The 12,955-nt window shown below is 40.1% G+C and overlaps 1 protein-coding gene across 3 annotated transcripts in view; it reads left to right on the forward strand.

Moving 5' to 3' along the window:
• Positions 1-12,955, forward strand: part of LOC120616948 (zinc finger protein 709-like) — a 50,571-nt gene that overhangs the window by 5,439 nt on the left and 32,177 nt on the right. Inside the window, exon 1 of one of the 3 annotated variants that reach the window (XM_039880497.1) lies at positions 8,292-9,090. The exons of the other annotated variants lie outside the window; for them this stretch is intronic. Coding sequence (XP_039736431.1) covers positions 9,088-9,090 — 3 coding nt within the window. The 5' untranslated portion in view covers positions 8,292-9,087. Of the gene's footprint in view, positions 1-8,291; positions 9,091-12,955 lie in introns of those variants that run through there. 3 annotated transcript variants of the gene reach the window in all.

Genomic DNA, 12,955 nt, shown 5'->3' on the forward strand with positions numbered 1-12,955 from the left:
TCTAGGTCCATCAAGGCAATATCTTTTTCCCTTTTATTCTGTGTATGTCTTTTAATCTGAAGTCTCTTGTAGGCAGCATATGTGGGGGTCTTGTTTTCTTATCCATTTAGCCGCTCTATCTTTTGGTTGGAGCACTTAATTCTTTTTCATTGGAGGTACTTGTTGGTAGGAATGTAGTTATTACCATTCTTTATTACATTTCCTGTACTATTGGCTTGGTGTCGATGAATTCCTTCAGCTTATTTTTGTCTGAGAAGCTCTTTATCTGTCCTCCAACAGTAAATGATAGCTTTACTGAATAAAGTATTCTTAGTTGTAAATCTTGGGTTGATCTTTTGTAGATCTTTTCAACACTTTGAATATTTTGTGCTAAGCCCTTCTGTCCTGCAAAGTTTCTTTTGAGAAATCATCTGCCAGTCTTATGGGTGCTCCCTTGTAGGTAACTAATTGCTTTTGCTGCTTTTAAGATTCTCTTCTTGTATTTAGCCTTTGGCATTTTAATTATGATGTGTCTTGGTGTGGGCCTCTTTGGGTTCCTTTTTTGAGGGTACTCTCTGAGCTTCCTGGGGTTGTATGTTTATTCCCTTCACCAGGTTAAGGAAGTTTTCTATCATTATTTCTTCAAATATATATTCATCTTCTTTTCTCCCTCTTCAGGTACCCCTATGACATGGATGTTGTTACCCTTAATTTTGTCCCATAGGCTCCTTAAATTATTATATTCTTGGTTACGTTTGCTATTCTGGTTGGGTGTCTTTGGCTTCTCCATCCTCTATATTGGTGTTTCAATTCTCATTTTCCTCCACTCTGTTGATTCCCTCTAATAGACTCTCCATTTCAGATCATGTGTTCTTCATTTCTGAGTGGTTCCCTTTTATAATTTCCATTTCAATTTTTAAGTCTTTTTATCTTTGTTAAAGTTTTCACTGAGTTCATCTACACTTCTCTTAATTTCACTGAGCATCTTTATAACCAGTGTTTTGAACTCCGCATCTGTTAGATTGCTTGATCTCTGTTCTGTTCTTTCATATGGTGTCTGCTTCTTTGTCTTCCCATTTTGGCTGCCTTTCTGTGTCTGTTTCTATGTACTCAGCAAAGCTCCTAAGTCTCCCAATCTTATTAATGTGGCTTTGTGTAGTAGGTGTCCAGTGGCACAGTCCTGAGAGGGGTTCAGCTGCAGCCCAAGTTTAGCCCCAGCCCATGCCCCTCCGGGGCCACTTGTTAAGATTCAGCAAGCAATCCACAGATGCTGTGCTTATAATTGCCCCCAAGAAACCACACCAGAAACCGAGGTCAGCAGCCACCAGTGTGAGTCTTGGCGCTGCTCAGCAGATGGCACAGGAGTCACTGAGGACACACCTTGATATGGCTTGTGTGGGGCCATGAGTTGGGGGAGGCAGGGTTTCATGGACTCCTCTGGGCAGAGCAACCTCTGTTATCCAGCTTGATGACGTCTCAGCTATGGCAGGGCTGGATCCGCACACTGGGAGGGAGAAGGGCTCAACAGAGGACGAATTGATACCTCTGGCACTTCTGTCTGGGAAAAAGCTTTGCCTCTGGCCCTCTTCCCAACAACTCGGTGTCCCCTTGTAAGTTCTTGGTGTCCGCTGAGCAGCCAACCTGGCACTGGTGCTCAGAGTAAGCGTGTCCATCTCCGTGAAAGTCCGCTTGCAGACACAACCCTTTTAAGAGACGTCTGCAGCTGTCGGCCGCTACTGCTTTGGCTTCTGTCCCACTCAGCTGCTCAGACAGGGCAGCCTCTGTCTTCACCCTCTCCTACCTCCAACTGTTGCAGGGTGATTTCTCATTTCTCTCCCTAGTTGTAGGACTTCTGTTCCTCTAGACCCTCATGCAACTTTGCTTGCTGTTTGCTCCGTGTTTCCGTCTCAACTTTGATGTGGTCACAAAGGGGATGAACGAAGTTATAGGATTTGGATGTGAAGCATGAGACAAATGTGTTCTTACTGTCCTGGAGTTTATATTTTGTGGGCAAAAAGAGATGGTTAACAAATGATAAAGCTTTGGTTTATAAGATGGAAATAAAAACTGATGGAATGTAAAGTATAATGTGAGTTGATAGTGAGGCTGGGGTGTGTATATATCTGCTATGATGGTAGGATCCTCAGTGAGTGACGATGTCACTATGATCACTTGAATTTCTAGCATCTTAAATGCTGTGTCAGGAACTGCTTGGGTACAGAAGTAAATAGAAGATGGCAATGTAGAAAATTCTGCACTTCTGTGATCGGCAGGAAAGATTTCCCATAAACGTAGAGATGTAGACATCATTTATCTTCATTTTTGGAACTGTTAAACGTTTTATTTACAGAATAAAGTAACATTACTTATGACATTGGACATTATTATCTGGGACTTGAAACTGTCTCATGATTTGGGTTACAGATATCTATATTGTCTTTGTGTTTAATGTCATTTGAGAGGATTTTCACTTACCTTTAAATTGTTTAAATGATATATTATTTGGCATTTACATTTTGCACATGTACACACTGAGTGACACAAGGTATACACCATTACACCGTGGAGTTCCCCCCATTTGAGAAAATACCTACGTCCATCTACACCATTCCGGCCCATCTTGAGTTTATTCTCTGAGTAGAGTGGTATCTGTGCAAGGCTACTGTGATTTCCCAGTGGGAACACCACAAAGAACTCTGGATGCTTAGAGTCAGTCTTCCAAGGAATAATTGAGGTGAGCTGTAGAGAGTGCATTATTTTCAGTAATATCCTAATTTAGTATAAAAGAAATATGAGAAATTTTCAACATCTTATCTCAAGAGTGGCTGGAAGTCTTTTGTGTCCATGATCCATAGACCCTGTAGCCCATTTTTCTCTTCATAAGTTTTTATTCACATACTTAGACTTCCAGCACGTTATGAACTTATGAGAAACAAAAGTAATAGCTATGAGTTTTTATAAAGAGTAAAGAAATTGAATTTTTAATTTTTTTAGTGTTAGCTTATATATAGGAGGGGTTTCATTCAAATGCATACAATTTTTCCTTTGTTTTTTATCTTTTGATGATAGTATACATTTGTATAAACTCACAAGTAATGTAAAACATTTTACATGTATATTTAGTATAATATGTATACTGAATATAATTAATATATATCATATATACTAAATATAAATATAATATATTTAGCATATTTAGTATAACATAAAATAATGTATAGTATATTTATGTAAAAATAAAATATATTTTTATTTAGAATGTTATTTTATATAAAATAATATACTAAATAGAAATGAATGACACATTGGCTTTTCTATGCCAGGAGAATGTTAAATTCTCCTGAACCTTGATTTTTGTATGTTCAGTTCTTTCCACCACTGTGGGATCCCTGTTAGGAAGAATTAAACAACTGGGGAGGGACATGGGCCACAACAGGCCTTTCTTGCAGCCCCGTCTCAGTTGAGAAAACTCCCTCTAGAGTGAAGCAAGAATGCTCCTAGAATCTACCTTTGAGTTTCAGTGAGATTCCTTGGACAGATCTGTGGTTCTGAAACATAAAGGTGCGTCCCAAGTGGGATCTGCCTGGGGACATCCTCAGTCGTGGGTGTCAGCATCATTTCCTTCCATTGCCATCTTTGGACCATTTTCAGCTCTTTGTTTCCTAACTCAAGCCTACTCTCCACTTGCTTCCTCGGAAACTTCTTTAGATAGGTCTTTGCCATCAAAAGCGTTATAATGATACAAATTCCCATAGCTCCTAAGAGGCATGTCTTTGCTAACACAGACATTACCTTTGCTATTATTTACTTCCTCTGAAGACTTCCCTTAATTCCCACCCTCTATGAGCCAGTTATAATGAATTCATTGGTTTCCCCAATGTGCATACTTGCTAATGGTTCCATTTATTTACACATTGTCTGAAATTTCTGTTTGACTCCAACAGTCATCCTCATCACCTTTTCCATTGCAAAACAAACAGCAACTGAATTTGTTGCTTCCTCTGTATAACATAGGAATGCTTAGGGTTGGGCCCGGGGCACCAGGCCTCTTCACAGTTCCCAGGGATGAATCCATCAATCTAAGCCCAACATGTGTTTCTCTCTTCTAGCCTCTCTTCTGGCCAGAGATCACTTTAACATAAGTCTGTGACCCTTTGAGCCAGAGAGACAATCTCGTAAGGAGACAAGACAGGAATTTCCCTCTGTTCCTACTGTTGATTGATGCTTTGGGAAGTGTGATACTCTAAATCTTCTAGGGGAAGAACTCAGGGACAAAAGCTAACTCAGAACAGCAGAGCAGAAAGAGAAGAGAAACTATTCTTTGTGATGTCCTCAAGCCACTGAATTAATTCTGGACTGATTCTACCTCCAATCTTTTTATAAAAGATGACAATTTTTACATTAAGCCACTTTTAGATGGGTCTTTGCCATTAAAAGCATTATAATGATATAAATTCCCATACTTCTAAAAGACATGTCTTTGCTAATACAGACATTACCTTTGCTATTATTCACTTTTTCTGTAAAGACTTTCCTTAATTCTCACCCTCTTAGACTTTACTTTCTCTATTCTGCCCATTTTTAAATCAGAGTTTTTCTTTATTTGCTATTAAGTTGTACAAGTTCTTTATATGTTTTAGATATTAACTATAATTCAGATATATCTTTGCAAATATTTTCTCTCATTCAGTAGGTTACATTTTTATTTTGTTGATGGTTTCCTTTTCTATGAAGAAGCTTTTAGTTTGAGGAGGTCCCACTTGTTTATTTTTGCTGTTGTTGCCTTTGCTTTTGATGTCAGGTTCAGAAAGTCATCACCATGACCTTTGTCAGGGATCTTATGGCCTATGATTTCTTCTAGGCGTTAAATGGTTTCAGGTCTTACATTCAAGTCTTAATACTTTTTGAGCTTATTTTTGTGAATGGTGTAAGATAGTGGTCGTTTCATTCTTTTGCATGTGTCTGTCCAATTTTTCCAACATCATTTATTAGAATAAGCTTTCTTTTGCCTATTGTATAATCTTGGCTCTTTAGTCATAAATTAATTAGCCATGTATGTATGGGTTTGTTTCTGGGCTCTCTATTTTGTCCCATTGATCTGTGTGTCTGTTCTAATCCAATACCATATCCTTTTTAATTAGTATAACTTTGTAATATAGTTTGAAATCAGGGAGCGTGATGCATTCCTCTTCGTTCTTTTTTTTTTCTTTGTCAAAGTTGCTTTGATATTTTGTGTGGTTCCATAAAAATATTGGGATTATTTGTTCTATTTATGTGAAGAATTTCATTGGAAAATTGATAGGGATTGCACTGAATCTGTAGATTGCTTTGGGCAGTATGGAGATTTTAACAATATCAATTCTTCCAGTTCATGAGCCCTGAATACCTGCTCATTTCTTTGCATCTTCTTAATTTTTTTTTTCATCAATGTCTTGTAGTTTTCAGGATACAGTTCTTTATCTCTTTGGTCAGATATGTTCCTAAGTATTTTATTTTTTTTATGGGAACTGCAAATATAATTGTTTTCTTAATTTTTCTTTCTGATAGTTTGCTATTAGTGTATAGAAACACAACCGATTTTTGCATTTTGATTCTGTATCCTGCAAGTTTATTGAAGTTGCTTATAAGTTTTAACAGTTTTGTGTTGGAGGTTTTAGGGTTTTCTATATATAGTATGATGTCATTGGCAAACAGTGACAGTTTTACTAATCCCCTCCTATTTGGATGGCTTTTATTTCTATTGTTTGATTGCTATGGCTAGGACTTCTAATACTATGTTATATAAAAGTGGTTAGAGTGGGTATCCATGTCTTCTTTTTGATCTTGGAAATTTTTCAGCTTTTCACCATTGAGTATGATGTTAGCTATGGGTTTGTCATCTATAGCCTTTATTATGTTGAGGTGTGTTCCCTCTATACCCACTTAGTTGAGAATTTTTATCATAAATGGTGTTGAATTTTGTCAAATGCTTTTTCTGCATCTATTGAGATGATCATGCTTTTTATCCTTCATTATGTTAATATGGTATAGTGCGTGGACCGATTTGCAAATGTTGAACCATCCTTTTACCCCTAAAATATCCCACTTGATCATGGTTTATGATTCTTTTAATGTACTATTTTATTTGATTTGCTAATGTTTTATTAAGGATTTTTGCATCTATATTCATCAAGAGTATTAGCCTGTAATTTTTTTCTGGTGGCATTCTCTGGTTTTGTTATTAGTGAAATGATGGCCTCATAACTTGAGTGTAGAAGAGTTTCCTCCTCTTTTATTTCTTGGAAGAATTTGAGAAGGATAGGTATAAATTCTTCTTGCAATTTTTGGTAGAATTCACCATTTGGACCTGGACTTTTGCTTTCGGGGAGGTTTTTGATTACTGATTTAATGACTTTACTAGTAAATACACTGTTCAGATTTTTTATTTTTTCATGATTCAGTCTTAGTAGGTTGTATGAATTTAGGAATTTATCCATTTTACTACATAGTCCATTTGTAGACATATAATTGTTCACAGTAATCTCTTATGAACATTTATATTTCTGTAGTATGTTTTTACATCTCTTCTTTCACTTCTGATTTTACTTATTTGAGTTCTCTTTTTTTGTGTGTGTGAGTCTAGCTAAAGATTTGCCAATTTTGCTTATCTTTTCAAAGAACCAGCTTAGATTTATTGATCTGTTTTATCGTCTTTTTAGTCTCTATTTCATTTCTGCTCTGATCATTCCTATTCCTCTTTTTTCTGCTAACTTTAGGTTTTGTTTCTTTTTCTTAAGGTATAGAGTTATGTAAAAGCCTACATTTCAAATATCTGTGTGTCATTAGGTGTAATTGTACTAAATATTTCCTATATATCTTCTCCAAAGTAAGAAAAAAACTTGTTGTAAGATGTTATAAAGTGGCAACTCTAAATATTTTATTTGATTTCTCTGAGCCCAGATGATCACAATTTTAATGTAATGTGCTTTAGTATTTGTATTATTAAGTTTAATTCGTTGATTATAAAATTCTTAAATTCAAAGGACAGTTAGCTAAATTAGCAACCAACTCTCTTATGTGCATATTTAAATGAGATGGCTAAAAATGAGCAAACTAAATTCTGGAGGTATGTAATACTAGAATACGCATTGATTAGGGCCTCAGCTATGAGATATCACTTAAATGTTTTAATCAGAAATTGGCTTGATTGTGTCTTTAATGACAATAACAATGATGAGGTGAATGTTGAGTCCACTCCCGTGGATATGGAGTTCTGATGTTCCACCAGTGGGACTAACCAGTCCATGTAACTATACTTACTGCTTTAAAGGCAACATAATATTCTTCACAGCAGAAGAAAAAAATTCAGGGTTACCATGTGATCCAGCAAACCAGCTTCTGGGTATATACCCCCAAAACTTGAATTCAGGGACTGAAGGGGATAGTTCTACATTTGTGTTCATAGGAGCATTATTGATGAGAGCCAAAGGGTGGAAGCAATCCACGTGGTCATAAGTGAATGAATGAATCAACAAAACTTAGTGTATATATACAATGGAATATTACTCAGATTTAGAAAGAAAGGAAACTGTGACATGCTGCAACATGGGTGAATCTTGAGGACATTATGCTAAGTGAAATAAGCCATTCATGAAAGGACAACTACTGTATGAATCCATTTGTATGAGGTCCTAAAATAGTGAAATTCATTGATACAGAAGGTAGGCTGGTTGTCAGGGCTGGGGGCAGAAGGGAATGGGAGAGGTTGTTTAATGTGTAAAGATATACAGCTTTCAAAGACGAAAACAGTTCTGAGATAGGTTTCCCAATGTCATTGTACTTCTCATTATTGAACTGTATGTACACTTAAGATGTAAATGGAATAGTATGTGTATATTACCACAATTAACACTAAAAATGTTAAAAGCAAGAGAAAACACAAACCAAAGAATGAAAGAAAATTTTGCAAGTCATATCTGATAAGGGATTTCTATAAAAAAAAATCTAAAGAACTCTTACAACTCAATAATAAAAAAATCAAATAACCCAATTTTAAAGTGTCAAAAGATGTAAAAAGACATTTTTTTCCAAGGAAGATGTTCAAATGGGCAAGAAGAACACACGAAAAGATGCTAGAAATCATTAGTCATCGAGGAAATCCACGTCAAAACCCCAGTGAGATACCAGGTCACAACCACAAAGATGGCTGGGATCAAAAAGTGAAATAATAACTGGTGTTGTGGAGGATACGGAGAAATCGGGACCCCACCCCCCATTGCTGGTGGGAATATGCAATGATGCTGCGGTCACTTAACAGTCTGGCAGTTCTTCACACATTAAACCTAGAATTATCAGAGGACCCAGCAATTCTCTCCTGGGTATATGCCCAAAGAAAGAAAAATATATGTCAAAATTAAATCTTGTACATGAAGGCTAATTGTGTTATTCAGAATCACCACGAGCTGGAAACGAGCTGGAAGGTGGGGAAAGGATGTGTGGAAGCTTCAACGCTGTCAGCAAATTTCAAAATGGAGCCAAATTCTTAATTACACATGGTGAGGTCGTTTTTCAATGGGCTTGTAAACAAGGGTCACAGTTCCATGAGTGTCCTCACAGCCTGTGCCAGCCCTTGACCCGGGGAAGACCTCAGATCCCCTGGTCCCAGTCTGGTCTGGCCTGGGGGCCCCTCTTGCTCAGGACAAGGGCATCGCTCTATTTGGAAACTGACTGAAATCCCCTTCTCACACCTGTGTCCCGCGTTCAACAAGAGGGGCAGGAAGACACCATTGTCCCTCTAGGACCATGAACAAGTTTTGTTTAAAAGCATATATCCTTTGAGGGTGCAAGGTCTACCCACCAATGGAAGCTTGTTCTGTTAAGCCATCTGCCTTCCTACCCTGGTTGTCGCTCAGAAAGAATGGAGGCGGGTCATTGCGAACTGTCCAATCAGAGGCGCAGAAGGGCGGGGATGCTCCGCAAACCGCGTGGACAGTTCTTGCTGCGTTGGAGTTTGTGTCTCAGCTGCGCATGATATCCCTAGGTGTCTCTGCGGCAGCATCAATGCCATTGTGACTTGCAACCGCCACGGGAGCCCCAGGGATTTGGCCAGGGGACCCTATAAACTGGGAAATGGTGAGTGTGCGGTGCAGGGTGTCCCAAGAGAAGGACAAGGGATGGTTGGAACCGGTTGGAACCGGCTGTGGCGGACCGGCCTCCCCGCGGCCAAGTAGGAGTCTGCGGACCTGATTCCCCCGGGGGCTTCGCTGGGACCTTAGTCCCCTCTGCCGCACGGCGTGGGGGCTGGGCCGGCAGTTAAGACCCTGGGTGTCTTGTCCCGTCACTGCGCGCGACGACTTCGGTCCCGTTACCTGAGACTCACTGGGCAGCTCTGCGCCCACAGCCCCGCGTCTCCCCAGATGGTGCGGTGACCAAGGAGTTGGGTCATCGGACGACAATTGTGACTCGTTCTGTGGAGTTGGTGCGTGGGAGGAGCTATGGTTTGTGGGGTCCCCAGTCCCTCCTTTGTCTTCAGTGGGACTTGTTTACTCCTCAGTCCGAAATGTGAAAATCAGGGTCTCAAATCCACGACCTGTCCCCGCAGCTAGCTTTTCCTGGGACTGGCGAGAAATCCATCAATTTTCAGATTTCTGCTTGCATTCTCAAATGCCACTTTGCGGTCTCCGATTCACAGAATCATCAGCCGTTTCTCTTCCCGCGTGTATTTCTAACAGATTTAGTCTGTTAATTATCATTTTCCCACATTCAATGGATGGCTCATTTTAAAGATTTCTATTTTGTGTGTAGTTGTTTTACGGTAGAGGAAAGCCGAGAATAACCACCTGAAATACTTTCATGAAATCCCTGTTCCTCTTCCCCAGGACCTTCCCCGGGCACAGACGTCCTATGGGAAGTCCTTTGCGTGGAGGCTCCTCTTTGATACTTTTCTGGGTGTCAGCGCTGCTTCTCCCTGGGTTTGTCACCTTGAAAAGATTTATTTACTTGTTTTTTTGGTCTCCATTTTTCAATAAATGTGAAATGTATTTGATCAATAGATCTTCAAAGGCAGTATAAATATTTCCAAAGAGGCATGAGATAAATATCAGGAAAAAATTAAATAGTACAGTATTACATTGCATGTGCTAAAATTTCTTGTTTCTTATTTTCCTCCCCCGAGCAGGAATAGTAATATTCTCAGGTCTCCTCTTCATTTTTACTTTGGGGGTAGGAGGGGTGATTTCAAATGGAATTCCAAGGCTTAGACTTGAACATCAGAAGTGTTCAAGTATGCTTAATTATTTTAAAATTGTTTTCCTGCCATGGATATAATAATATCATTATTTTCTGAAAGTAATAAAATGTAGTTTTTCTTATTGAACTAGAAAGATGACTTACAGTTTTCTTAATTCTTCTACACATAGATGTTGGTGTTGTATGAATTTGCTGGGTTCCTTGACGCCGGGTTTGAGTCATTTAAAATATCCACGTGGTCCAAAACAATGTGACTAGTCAGAGTCCTGTGGTCAGTGACCCAAGCTAAGGCCCGCTTGACCTGCAAAAGGAAGCAGTAGAAGGCCCAGTGGTTCTCCCTGGGGAGCCTCCCTCTGCAGGTGTCCTTCCTGTTCACATTCGCCATGGAGGAGGCTTTACACTGAGAGAAGCCACAGCCCTGGAAAGCTGGGGGCACAGCTGCATCTGGGGGAGGGGTGTTAACACAGCTTCTGAGATTTTTTTTGTGGTTCCCCTGGGCTTGTTTGTAGACACAGGTAAGAGTTTTGCATACACAGCGTAGATGCTCTCAGAGTGTAATTTGTGCACATGGAGAAAGTCTGTGAAAGTCTGGAGTATGTGTCCTGGGTTAGGGTTTGTGAACTGGGAATTCATTTGGGTCAGAACCCTAAGCTGCACCCCGCTGAGACTCTCCTCACTGTGAGACAAGTCTGGGGGAAGGGACGCTTCCATGCTTACAGGAGAAGGGAGGGGGATGTGGAGGGCCCAGAGTTCATTCCTGGGGCTGCTCAGGTGTTCCTGCCCCGCTTCCCCAGGGACTGACCCACTGCAGGGGTTCTCTCTCAGCTGGAGAGTTTGGAATGTGGAACCTATGGAAAATGGCTTTCTCTCTGTCCCCTGGGAAGCGTGCTGCTCATCTGAGCTGGTTCCAGTACTTGTGTTTCCTGTGGATCCTTTACCGACGTAACAGTGCAGCCCTTTGCCTCTAGTACCCTGAGCACGTCATTTAATTCCCTGTGTGAGAAATAACATATTTAGCTTCTTGAGCTTAAAAATGTAAGTTGGTTGAGAAATGTGATGGCATTAAGGCAAAGAAACTGTTGTAGTAAATACAATTTTTCTTCCTTTTAGTCAAGATAACCTCGGGATGTAAGATAAATGTGTTTAAGCTCTTGAGTCCACTTTTCATTTTTACACCAGTATGTATATGGGTGTCCTTGGAGAACACTGAAATTTAAAAGTCTAAAATAATCCAATTCCTATTTTAACTGATGTGAGGAAAACTGAACAAAGCTTGTGTAGATCTTTAAAATCCTGCTATTTTTAAGGGACTAAACCCAAATGCCTATTGCGTCATAATATGCGACTTATTTCTGAAACTACTCCCCACTCTGAGATATAGGGGAAGGACAACTTGGCATGCAATTTGTCCCTTAGTTAACAAGAGATTTGAAAAATTTAATTTTGTATGATTTATACTTTTGTAGCTGTTAGTGTTTAAAGGAATTAAGTCTTAGAATGGTTTCCTATGTGCAAAAGTTAAAATTCAAGAAAGACTAGTAGATAGTAAAACATGGTATATGTAAATTTTTGTGTTTATTTTCAATAAGTGTAGAAGATAGAAAAGTCTGACTTAAGAAGACTCACTGCCCACATATCTTGGCCCCTCCAGTGCTGTTAGTCCAGCCACCCCCAAGTACAGTTTTGATCATTCATTGAACTTCCTTAGCGTTTCTTTATATAAAAACAAGTGATTGCAAATGCCTGCTTTTCTTGCCCATGTCTGTCTCTGCAATGAGCAGTCAGACTCCGCATCGTTTGGTATTTGCTGCAGCTTAAGCCCCCTCCCCCTTCCCTGCCTCCACCCGGGACAGGCTGAGGGACAAGCTGAGGGGAAAGTCGGGGCGCCCTCCTCTGCGCTGGCTTCAAGTTCCAACCGCACAGGCCCCGTCTGTGAACAGAACTCTTGCCCTGAACTCTTGCCATTATTGTTTGATCTTGGGCAAGTTATCCAGCCTTTTTATTCCTAAATTTCCTCAACTGTAGACCGATATTAGACTAATACAAGCATTCTTCGTATGAACAACTTTACTCAGGCTCCCGAAACTTCTCCCAGGCCTATCGCGTCCTTGTGAAATCCAGTTTCAGCAGGAACCCTGGAGTCACGTGAACCAGAACCCCCTCCTATCTGATCCCCTCCATATCTGGTCAGTTCCGTTTCCTGCACCATCAGGTGACGTCTGAGCACCCTGGCCTGTCTGCAGTCGGAATCCTGTCGGTCGGTTTAGCAGGAACCCCTAACCCTGATTTTCTCTCAGTGATTTTCCATCCACTGACGCCCACCCTGCTCTCTGGCCGTGATCCCCACTTGCCCTTGCTGTGCTGGGAGTGGGGCCCAATCCCATTTTTCCCCTCCGTGAAGTCCCGTCACAGTGGTTCTGAATAAAATCTTCCTTACCATCTTTGACAGGTGGCACTGAATATTTTTTCTCTAACACCATGTAATCACAAATAAAACCCAGTTCTTTTATTTTTTTAATTCTCTAAAGCCATTTTAGAGCTACTTGAGAGGCCAGCCCTATGCCCCAGATATCTCAATTATGTAAGTCATACATACATAACCTTTTCTTATACTAGATGTGTGTGTGTGTTGGATCAAGGGAGCACACTACATCATTCTCTACCTGGGAACCACGCCTCCGCAGGTGACTGTAACAATTGGCTCCTTGAGTATGTCCTGACATGACCACTCCGTGGGTCCATCTTGTCT

Source organism: Pteropus medius, unplaced genomic scaffold, assembly GCF_902729225.1.
Source record: "Pteropus medius unplaced genomic scaffold, Ma_sr-lr_union100, whole genome shotgun sequence".
In the NCBI taxonomy this organism is placed as follows: domain Eukaryota; kingdom Metazoa; phylum Chordata; class Mammalia; order Chiroptera; family Pteropodidae; genus Pteropus; species Pteropus medius.